Source organism: Bufo gargarizans, chromosome 5, assembly GCF_014858855.1.
Source record: "Bufo gargarizans isolate SCDJY-AF-19 chromosome 5, ASM1485885v1, whole genome shotgun sequence".
NCBI lineage: Eukaryota > Metazoa > Chordata > Amphibia > Anura > Bufonidae > Bufo > Bufo gargarizans.
In genome coordinates this window covers 217,756,972-217,769,343 of record NC_058084.1, presented here as the reverse complement: position 1 = coordinate 217,769,343, position 12,372 = coordinate 217,756,972, and the positions used below count along the sequence as shown (strand labels likewise).

At 38.9% G+C, this 12,372-nt stretch overlaps 1 protein-coding gene across 8 annotated transcripts in view; it reads left to right on the top strand.

Moving 5' to 3' along the window:
* Positions 1-12,372, top strand: part of IKZF1 (IKAROS family zinc finger 1) — a 147,529-nt gene that overhangs the window by 98,194 nt on the left and 36,963 nt on the right. For 4 of the 8 annotated variants that reach the window (XM_044293519.1, XM_044293516.1, XM_044293515.1 and 1 more), the window contains one exon: positions 234-494. The exons of 2 other annotated variants lie outside the window; for them this stretch is intronic. In XM_044293519.1, coding sequence (XP_044149454.1) covers positions 234-494 — 261 coding nt within the window. The remainder of the gene's footprint in view (positions 1-233; positions 495-12,372) is intronic. 2 more of the 8 variants (XM_044293518.1, XM_044293520.1) reach the window with 1 other exon arrangement.

Sequence of the window (12,372 nt, the reverse complement as noted above, 5' to 3'; positions counted from 1 at the left end):
GTATAGAATACTTTACAGTGCAGCACCCCCTCCTATACACACAGCATATGTCTCATATACACACTACTCCTCATAATAAAAGCTTCGCATAAAGTATGTTTTTCCAGCTCTTCCTGGTGTTGTCAGTAGTTTTACATAGTCTACACTGCTGACAGACTCCCTTTAAATCACATATAAGCGTCCGCTGCAGTTCTGTGGTACTGAGTTTTTGCTCCCTTCTTTGTCTCTTTTAGCTGGCAATATAAAAGTAGAGACCCACAGTGATGAGGAGAATGGACGTGCCTGTGAAATGAATGGAGAAGAGTGTGCAGAAGATTTACGCATGATTGATGCTGCTGGGGAGAAAATGAATGGCTCACTGAACGGACAAGGCACCAAAGCCTTAACAGGAGTTGGAGGTATTCGACTTCCTAACGGAAAACTAAAATGTGATATCTGTGGGATAATATGCATCGGCCCCAATGTGCTCATGGTACACAAAAGAAGCCACACTGGTAAGGCCTGGCATAGTTCTTTCTTTAAAGGCCGAAAATAGTTATGCGTCATGGCATGCTATAAATGTAGTGAACATGTGGCTTCATATAAGACAGTTGGCCAGTAACACAATGTAAACTGTACACTTCCAAAACAGCTGTGACATCAGCATTGATAAGCATTGGCAGTCTGAATTATTGTCTGGGAGTTTATATATGTATTTTATAGAATAGTTATTCTGCCCATAACCTTCATCTACATCTCACTTCCTGCAAAAAGCTGAAGCAAAAGATGTACTGTAAGCTACAACAACTATTTAGGTTTTGTCATTTTATTTCTGGTACAGTTTACCTTTGCTCCATCCCAAAATGCCCTCTTTCGGCTTACCATATCCACCTCCCAAGATTGTATATTTCAAATGGATAATATATTCACTTTCAAATGGGCACCAAATAATTTTTAAGCTACCCATCTCAAGATTTCTGCTATAGCCCTGGTCAAGTTCAGAAAATAGGTGAGCATATTTACTTGTCTATTTGGAAAGAGCCACAAATGTGCAGCCACCTCTCTACCCACAGCACCCACAAAGGAGGGTCGGGGATGGGACCTGCATCTAGCAGGCTGTAAATGTTGAGATTCAGAAAACCTTTTAATATATCTGGGGAGTACTGAAACATCAGCTACTGCCCAAAGTAAGATTATTTTACAACCTCCAAAGTCTTACCTTAATCAGCCTTGTCATAAACCTGACCATGATCTTAAAAATGTTTTTTGAAGACTTTTGGAGGCTGTAGAGGCCTGTTTCACATGTCAATAAATCACAGACGTGTGCAATCCGTGTTCTCCATGGACAGAACACTTACCCATTGATTTTAACGTGCTTCTTTACACATCAGTGATTTTCCATTGACCATGGAAACATGCATTACTTTGGTCCGTGATGCAGACCAAATACTCCCATTAAACATAAGAGTACACATAGTTTATAATACTGAAGAAATACATATGTCCATCCAGTTCAGCCTGAACTCTATGGGTCAGTGAAGAAAATTTGGAATCTGTGCTCTGTAAGTGATTTTTACAGATCATTGGTAGTAGATTCTCTAGAGAATAATTTTCAGCCTAGCAGTGTACGTGGAATACAGACAAACGGAGGGCAAACAAGCATGGACATCTTCATGGAGGAACCACTGACCATTTTGTCATGGATGTCATCATAGACACAGAAGTATCAAAACAGCCTAACAACAATTGCTTTGAATGGTTGTTAATTTATCATTAATCCACAGGATTGGTGATAAATTTTAGACCATTGGGTCCTGAGGCTAATGGCTAAAATTGGAGAACCCAGTCTTGCACTTCCTACCACCATGTGAAAGAGTTGTGCACAGTTGTGGCCAAGCATGCATGCTGCCTTACAAGTTGCTGTTGGAGGAATGGAAGAATCTGAGCCCATTGCTGTTTCCATATCTCCCTTTCTGTTTTTAGAGATTTTTTTCAAAAATGTTTTTCCAGAATACCTATTATTCGGCATTAAACACATCTATTTCCCAGTTCATTTTTCCATTTCCCAAATAATGATTATATTTCATTCTGTTAAAATAATTCCATAAAAATTAAGTAGCCTTATGTAAGAAATACACATTGATCTCATATTCTTTTACAACATTGTCCATGCCACTGCTGTTTTGGAGTTTAGTATACATTGTGTATCCACTGTGGGGCCTTACATACATTTCAGCACATACAAAATCACATTCCTATGTAATAAACTAAATTCTGCAGTGTACTACTTTACAAATATCCATGTAGTCACGCAAATGATGCTCAGGGGTGTACCTATAAACCACTAGATAAAGTTGTTCATAGAGTACTTTATAATGAATATAAATTAATAGAACAAAATAAAGTCCCAAACTTGTTTGTAGGTCTTTTTATTGGATACAGCAACAGGAAGTGCTACATACAGGATTGCTTGCATGGTGAAAATAGGTCAGGGGAGTCCAGACTGAAAAAGTACAGCATGAGGAAGATGTACAGTACATTAGGAAATCAACTACATGAGCTTATTTGTTAAAAAAACACAGTCATCTTGGAAAAATCCTTTAAGGTTAATATTGAGAGGGGCTAAAATTGGAATTCCATGTCTCCATTGGTTGACACACATTGGTTTGATTGAGTGGTATATAATGCCTTGTTTGTCATGATGGGTATAATGTGATTAGTTACCAGGAGATTGATAGAGTGATCCTAGACATATGACACAGAACAGAAATATTCAGTTCTCTGTCCTACAATCTTCAACAAAATCTCTTGAATCAGAGTTTACCTTGGCATGTAGGGTAGGAAGATACTTTTAAAATGGCTGTCTTTCAGTAACTGCCTACAGCATTCAGGTACCATGTGGCTACGTCACCACTGCAGCCTATAAACACATACTGGCGTGAGGACCAGTCCTAGAAATGGCAGAGGATTACTTGGTGAGTATCCAATCTTTTGTTATTTTATCAGTGAAACAACCCCTTTAAAGTTAAGAGCATTAAGTAGATATCATTATAAATTGTAAAGGAACTCTAAACATAAAAATGAATGATAAAAGGGTGATAAATTGGCCACACTATTTGTTAGTCTGCATTGTCGCATCCTCTAGTCACTGCATAAAGCTCATTGAGTGATATGCACTAAACACAGAAGGCAGAGGCAGTAATAAGTTGGTTGTAACGAGTTAAATCATTATTTACTGAACCTATCGTAGTATTAGTAGTAGTACAAAGCAGCAAAAGTCATGTCTCAAAGTGTAGTAGATGCCGGTGGGGATAGTCCTTTCCACAGCGGTAAATTTTCTTATGCCATAAATGGGCAAATGCCTTACTTTTGTTATCTTGCACGACTTGAATGGTTCTTGACCTTCTATAAAGTATGATCTCTTAACTTCATCGGTACTCTGGTAGTAGAGTTGCTCCTTTGGCAGTTGTGAACTCAGAGACAGGTTCTCTAGACTTGGGTCAGGTCTGCAGTACATGAATTGTATCATGGAGATGTGTCTTCAGCAGAATTAGGAGAGTATTCCTTTTGATAAGAGATATTCCACATGTAGAAAACTGTTCTAAAGTACTGCATTATGTGTTAATTCATTGTAAAAATGATTACACATAAAGAAAACACCCAAGTAAGGGAGGGAATGGGAAACTTAGAATTCCACTCTAGGAAATTCTACATGTTCAAACACAAACATATCCTCATCTCTGTTGCATGCTTTTATTTGTGTTGTGGTGCTCATTTTTATGTGAACTTTGTTTGCATGGTTGTGTTAAAAGTATTCTGGATATTTAGTTATTTTACCGGTTATTTTTTGACCGAACAATTTCATAGAAATGTATGTTCTTGTGATTTGCCACACTCGAATGTTATCAGTGCATTTTCAGGTCATAATGTAAACAGATGTATAGGAGAAAGCACAATAAGTCACTCTACAAATCAAATCCTGATCATTCTTTTTATTATTTGACCTGATTTCATGCTTGGATCACAAGCTGTTAACTGTTTGCATTAATAAACAGGAAAAAATTGAATTATTTATCAATGCATAAAATAAAATATCTGTTCACGCAATGTTTGTGGTCTCCATTTAAAATGAGGAATTTTGTTTCTAATTAAACAGCACCTTGATATGCCACACCTGTGAGGTGGGACGGATTATCTTGGCAAAGGAGAAGTGCTCAATAACACAGATTTAGACAGATTTGTGAACAATATTTGAGAGTAATGGGTCTTTTGTGTATGTAGAAAAATGTTTCAGATCTTTGAGTTCAGCTCATACAAAATGGGAGCAAAACCGAAGGTGTTGCGTTTATATTTTTGTTCAGTATATATTGTACTAGGTTTTATGGTACGTATTTATGTATATTTATGTAACATGACATATATCAGCCTACCTTTTTAGTTAAATAGCTGAATAGTCAATGGTCAATAGACTCTGAGATCCAAACAGATGGTATGTGAATGCACTATATAACTGGATTAATCAAATCAAAAATAATTCCTTCTTCAAATAACACATCAGTTCTGAATATACAGTAGTTTAAATGTATACTTGGCATACCCCCTCATATCCTAAGAGAATTAAGTAATGTAATAGACAGACCCTTATTTCTGATATTTAAGGACTCCATAATTACAGGGTCTCTTCCACAGGATTGGTGATTAGCAAATGTGGTGCCAATATTCAAAAAGGGGTAAAAAAAAAAAACTCTTGACTTCCTGGAATTTAATACTGTGCCACATAAAAAGTTAGTACATAAAATGAGAATGCTTGGACTGGGGGAAAATTTCTGTATGTGGGTAAGTAACTGACTCAATGATAGAAAGCAGAGGGTGGTTATTAACTGTACACACTCAGATTGGGTCACTGTCATTAGTGGGGTATCAAAGGGATCGGTATTGGGCCCTTTTCTCTTCAATATATTTATTATAAATTTATTGTAGAGGGGTTGCACAGTAAAATATAATTTTTTGCAGATAAAACTACCTAAGTAACTACTAACTAACCGATCGGTGGAGCCGGAGTGTGTGTACAAACATAAACACATACATAAACAATTAAAAAACTTCAAGGGCATCACTGCGTGCAAAAACGCCCATACTATTAAAATATAAAAATATTTATCACAATTCGGATAAAATGGAAATGGTGAAATGTAAGAGTCAAAATGGCCAATTTGCCATTTTTGATTGCTTTACCTCCCACAATAATTTAATAAAAAGTCATGCAACAAATGAGCTCTCACACAGCTCTGTACACATAAAACTAAAAAAGCTTTAGGGGGCAGAATATGGTGATGCAAAAGAAAAAATTCTTGGGTAATTTATCAAACTGGCTTAGTTGCCCATAGCAACCAGTCATATTCCACCTTTCATTTTCCAAAAATGAAAAGTGGAATCTGATTGCTATGGGCATCTAAGCCAGTTCTTTACACCCGTTTGATAAATGACCCCATTAGTTTTTTCCAAAGTTTAAAAAAATATGTTTTTCAGTATTAAAACACACACAAAAATTATACATTGTAATCATACTGACCCGGAGAATGAAAGTAACAGGTCAGTACAGTATTACTGCTAGGAAATGCTGTAAAAACATAACTGTGACATAAAAATGTGGCAGAATTGTGTTTTTTTTTCATAATTCCACCCCCTTTGGAATTTTCCCACTACATTGTGAGCAATTGCAGATAGTGCCATTAAATAGGGCTGCAGTAAACAATAATTTTAGAAATCGAGTATTCTATTGACTATTTTTTACTATTAATCGAGTAATCTAATACGAAAAAATGAATTATTATACTATTTTCCTTTATAAAAACTCATCAGACCCCCTGGCTTCAGTCCCCAACACCCTTTGTTCCCCCCTGTGCGATCAGCCCAAGTGCATTTGTTTCCCCCAGTGCCATCATCTCTGTTCCCCAGTGCCTTCAGCTCTTCCCCACCCAGTGCCATCAGCTGCCCCCCTAGTGCCATCAGCTGCCCCCTAGTGCCATAAGCTTCCCCACTTAGTGCCATCCGCTGATGCCTCAGTGCCATCAGCTGCCCCCTCAGTGCCATCAGCTGCCACCAGCTGCCACCCCAGTGCCATCAGCTGTCCCTCAGTGCCATCAGCTGCCCCCTCAGTGCCATCAGGCTCCCCCCAGTGCCACCAGTTGCCCCCCAGAGCCATCAGCTGCGCCCCAGAGCCATCAGGATCCCATCAGTGCCAACAGCTTCCCCCCCAGTACCACCAGCTGCCCCAGCTTGACCTCCAGTGCCACCAGCTGCCCCAGCTTGACCCCCAGTGCCACCAGCTTGCCCCCCTAGTGCCACCAACTGCCCCCAGTGCCACCAGATTGCACCCCAGTACCACTAGCTGCCCCCAGTGCCACCAGCTCGCCCCCCAGTGTCACCAGCTGCCCCCCAGTGTCACCAGCTGCCCCCCAGTGCCACCAACTGCCCCCCAGTGCCATCAGCTTGCCTTCAGTGCCACCATCTGCCCGCAGTGCCACCAACTATCCCCCAGTGCCAGCAACTGCCCCCCAGTGCCACCAACTTGCCCCCCAGTGCCACCATCACAATGTGTCAGGGCCGGCGGGTGACCACGGAGCGGTAAGTAATAGCAAGCGCTTCACTCCCACTTCGTGGTCACATGACACAAACGAATCCTCGATGCTAAAAATTTGCATCAAGGAATTTTTTGTGTCAAATTACTCAATTTAATCAAGTAATCGTTTGAGCCCTACCATTAAAAATGTCATATTGTCCCACAAAAAACAAGCCCTCATATGGCTATTTGAATGGAAAAATAAGAGTTATGGCTTTGGGGAGGCTGGGACTAAAAAAGGAAAACAAAATCGCCCAGTCTCGAAGGGGCTAAACTGTGTAAAGTAATTAACACAAAAAAAGACAGTATACTGCTACACATTTTTAGTTAATAAACTTAACTGTAGCAACCAGTGTCAAGCAGCTTCTGCCAAGGCCAATAAGATAATGGGTTGCATCAAGAGAACATAGTCCTAACCACTTTACAAATCACAAGTCAGACCACACATGGAGTACTGTGTACAATTCTGGGCTCCTGTGAACAAGACAGACATAGCAGAGCAGGAGAGAGTTCAGAGAATGGCGACTAAAGTAATAACTGGAATGGGTGGACTACCGTACCAAGAAAGATTATCAAAATTAAGGTTATTTAGTTTAGAAAAAAAGACGACTGAGAGGAGAGCTAATAACCATTTATAAATACAGTCTTGATCAAAAGTTTAAGACCACTTGAAAAATGGCAAAAAATCATATTTTACATTGTTGGATCTTAACAAGGTTCCAAGTAGAGCTTCAACATGCAACAAGAAGAAATGAGACTGAGACAAAACATTTTTTGAGCATTTAATTAATTGAAAATAACGATTAAAATGAAACAGGCTGTTTTTCAGCTGATCGAAATTTTAGGACCACAAGCCTTTAAAAGGCCAAATCTGTGCAAAGATGTGGATTCATTGTCATTTTCTGTCAGGTAGTCACACGTTGTGATGGCAAAGGCAAAAAAACTCTCCCTTTTTGAACTGCATAAGCAGGGTCTCTCACACCGCGCCATCGCTGCTGAGGTGGGACGCAGTAAGACAGTCATTTGGAATTTCTTAAATGATCCTGAGGGTTATGGAACAAAAAAGTCAAGTGGAAGACCCAAACATTTTTTATCAGCACTGAGCCGGAGGATCCAATTGGCTGTCCTTCAAGAAACTGGACGATCCTCGACCCAAATTAAGGCCGTTACTGGTGCTGACTGCAGTCCCATAACCATCAGATGGCATCTGAGACAGAAGGGCTTCAAAAACAAAAAACTTCTTCAAAGACCTCGTCTCCTTGAACGCCACAGTACTGCTCTTTTGAACTTTGCAAGAGAGCACCAAACATGGCACATTCAAAGGTGGAAGAAAGTTTTATTCTCTGAATTTAACTTTGATGGTCCTGATGGTTTTCAACGTTACTGGCATGACAAGCAGATCCCACCTGAAATGTTTTCTACGCGCCACAGTGGAGGGGGCGCCATAATGGTCTGGGGTGCTTTTTCCTTCAGTGGAAAAATGGAGCTTCAGGAAGTGCAGGGGCGTCAAACAGCCACTGGCTATGTCCAGATGTTGCAGAGAGCATTCCTCATGACTGTGTGGTAATGACTGGGTTTTTCAACATGACAACGCTACAGTACACAATGCCCGCAGGACAAGGGACTTCTTCCAGGAGAATATCATCACTCTTTTGGCCCATCCTGCGTGTTCCCCTGCTCTAAATCCAATTGAGAACCTTTGGGGATGGATGGCAAGGAAACTTTACAAAAATGGACAACAGTTCCAGACAGTAGATGGCCTTCGTGCGGCCGTCTTCACCAATTGGAGAAATGTTCCCACTCACCTCATGGAAACGCTTGCATCAAGCATGCCGAAACAAATTTTTTAAGTGATAAACAACGGCGGAGCTACTCATTACTGAGTTCATGTTTGGAAGCTGGATTTCTGTTTTGGGGGGTTTAGTTTTTTTTGGGAGGTGTGGTCCTAAACTTTTGATCAGCTGAAAAAAAAACAGTTTTAGTTTATTCATTATTTTCATTCAATTGAATGCTCAAACAATGTTTTGTCTCACTCCCATTTCTTCTTGTTGCATGTTGAAGCTCTACTTGGAACCTTGGTAAGATCCAGCCATGCTAAATATGATTTTTTGCAATTTTTCAAGTGGTCTTAAACTTTTGATCAGGACTGTATATTAGGGGTCAGTACAGAGATCTCTCCCATTATCTATTTATCCCCAGGACTGTGATCGCAATGAGGGGACATCCTCTGCATCTAGGGGAAAGAAGGTTTGTACATGAACATGGAAGAGGATTCTTTATGGTAAGAGCAGTGAGACTATGGAACTCTCTGCCTAAGGAGGTGTTGATGGTGAATTCACTAAAATAGTTCGAGAGGCGCGTGAATGTATTTCTGGAGTGTAATAATATTAGTTATAGTTACTAGAGATGGGTCGTTGATCCAGGGAGTTATTCTGATTGCCTGACTGGTGTTGAGAAATAATTTTTCCCCCAAAATGAGGAAAATTGGCTTCTACATCATGACGTTTTTTTGCTTTTTTGTGGATCAACTCTGCAGGATAACAGGCTGAACTGGATAGACAAATGTATTTTTTCAGCCTATGCTACTATGTAACCCATAAAAAAATGTACTGTGTGAATAAGTCCTATGGCATCATGCACAAAGCCATATTACAGATATATAGTTAAATTTACATAGTTGGTAAGGTTGGAAAAAGACAGAGGTCCATTAAGTCCAGCTTATAGTCTTTCAGTGTTGATCCAGAGGAAAGCAAAAAAAAAAAACAACAATAAAACCCCAATGCAAATCACCCCATATTCATGGAGAAAAAATCCTTCCTGGCTCCAAAAATGGCAGTCACAATAAATTCCTGGATCAACATCCCATCTCCAGAAATCTAGTACTCATAACCTGCAATACTTTTGTATCCAAGAAGAGCATCCAGAACCTTCTTGATCTTTTTCAATGAATTGATGCTCACAAGCTCCTCTGAAAGAGTTTTATAATCTCATTCATTGCTCTTATAATAGAAAATCCCGGTTGATGGTAAAACCTTTTCTCTAGACATAGAGGATGTCCTCTAGTTATGGCAGCCGGCCAAGATATAAAAAGATCACCAGCAAGATCTTTGTCCTGTCCCTTAATGTATTTGTACATTGTAATTAGATCTCCCCTAAACCTTTTTTTCAGACTAAGCAATCCTTAATTTGTTAACCTGCCTTGTTGGTATTGCAATCCACCCATTTCCTTATTTACCTTGGTTGTCCTTTTTCACACCAGCTCTTGCTCTGCTATGCCCTTCTTATATACAATTCCCAAAATTGTACACAATATTCCATCTATGTTCGGATTAGTGATTTCAACAGAGGCAAAACTATGTTCTTGTGATAAGCAACTATGCCACTTTTGATGCATCCCGTTATTTAATTTTAAATGACATTAGTCATTAATGATAAAGATCACCTGTCAGCAGTATCATCGTTATTAATTCAAGTTTAGTATCTAGTAGAATTGACCCTGCTGATTAGAATGAAACCCGTCTTGTGAAAATCCAAATTAGACCTTCAGTGCACCTGGAGGTGCGCCTCAGCTTTTCAGTGCTGACCATGCTCAGTGCCCTAAAGCCTTCATTTACAAAAAGAATGAAAGTTGGCCAGCATGGTGGTGTCATACGTCACTTCGCGCGGGTATGATTTTTTTTTTTTTTTTTTTACTGCCATTACAGTGAAAATCGATTAGTTACCACGAAGCACAAGGAAATTTAGCTTTTTTGGCAAATTAAATTTTCCCTGAAATTTGGATCAAAGTCCACTTCAGATACTTCGATTCGCTCGGCACTAGTCTTTGCCTTTAGCTTACTACCCAAGTCCCTGAAATCATGTCTAGAGATTAACGAGTTTCCCTATATTCCTTTTGTGACCAATTTGGTAGAATCAGCCATCAGATTTAATTCTGTCTGAATAACTTTGGTTGTGTATCACACTCCGAGGTCTTCCAGGACTGTATCCAACTCCTCTCAAGCTCTTTAACGACAAGACAACAAGTAATGTCAGAGTGACAGCAACATATATGCTTATGGGTAAAGGGATGGTAACAAACACATGGTTTGTTTGTTTTTAACCCCTTCCATACCCTGCTAAAATTAGCATATCTGATGTGTGACTTTAAACTGTTTTTTTTTGGGACACATTGTACTTTTTGTTATTGGTAAATTTGGGTAGATATGATTTACCTTTATTTATTAGGAAAATCCCAAATTTACTGAATAAATAGCTATTTTGTAAATTTAAAGTTTTTAAGAGTGATAAAACAGTTATCAGTAAAATTCACCTTATGTCTACATTATGTTGGCATCATTTTGTAAATATATTATTTTTTAGGACATTAAAAAGCTTAGAATTATAGAGGCTATTTTAAAAAAAAATCAAGAAAATTTCCAAAATTTACTTTAAGGAACAATTCACTTTGAAGTGACTTTGAGGGGCTTACATAGATATCACCCATAATTGACCCCATTTTAGAAACTACACCCTCAAATTATTGAAAACTGATTTATAAACTTTGTTAACCCTTTAAATGTTGCTCAATAAGTAAAGGAAAATTAAGATAGTGTAAAAATTTTACTTTTTGCAGATTTTCCATTAATCCATTTTTTCCTGTAACATAGCAAAGGTTAACAGCAAAATAAATATTTATAACCCTGATTCTGCAGTTTACAGAAACACTCCATATGTGGTCTTAAAATGCTGTATGGGCACACCACAGGGCTCAGAACAGAAGGAGTGCCATATGGTTTTTGGAAGGCAAATTTTGCTGGAATGGTTTTAGATGCCATGGCACACCCTGAGGTACCCCTACAGTGAAACTCCCAAAAAGTGACCCCATTTTGGACACTACCCTTAAGGAATTTACGGATTGCTCTGACCCCATAGGCATAAAAAAAATTTGGGGAAACACTTGGTTTTGAAAATGATAAAAATATTGCATTAGCTCCAAACTGTTCTATTTTACAACGAGTAACAGTAGAAAAACACCCCACAATGTGTTATGCATTTTCTCCTGAATACTGCAACACCCTATATGTTCTTGTAAATTGCTGTATGGATTCACCACAGGGTTCTGAAGGGAAAGCACACCATATGGCTTTTGGAGGCCAGATTTTGCTGGAATGGTTTTCGGGCACCATGTCGCATTTGTAGAGACCCTGAAGTATCCCTACAGTGGAAACCACCAAAAAGTGGAAACTACACCCTTCAAGGAATTTATTGAGAGGTGTAGTGAGATATTTGACCCCCATAGGATTTATATAGAATTCAGAAACACTTGGATTTGAAAATGAAAAACTATTTTTTCATTTTCACAAGGTTTAACAGGAGCAAAACGACCCCATAATTTTTACCCATTTTCTTATGAATTCGCTAACACCCTATATGTGGTTGTAAATTGCTGTATGGGCACAGAGTTTAGAAGAGAAAGCACCATGTGCATTTGAGGCCTAGTTTGGTTATTTATACAGCACTGGCCGACAGCTACAGAAGCACTGAGGATAAATAAAAAAAAAGAAACCCTCTCAAGAAATGACCCCTATTTTGGAAACCACACCACTCACAGAATTTAACAAGGGGTATAGTAAGTATTTTGAGCCTACATGTGTTTTACAAAAATTAATTCACCTGGTGTAATGGTGTAAAGTAAAAATCAAAATTTTTCCACAAATATGCCATTTCGGCGCACAATATGTTGTATCCATTGTGTGTCAGTGGTGAAAAGTAAGTCCTTTTATTATTATGCT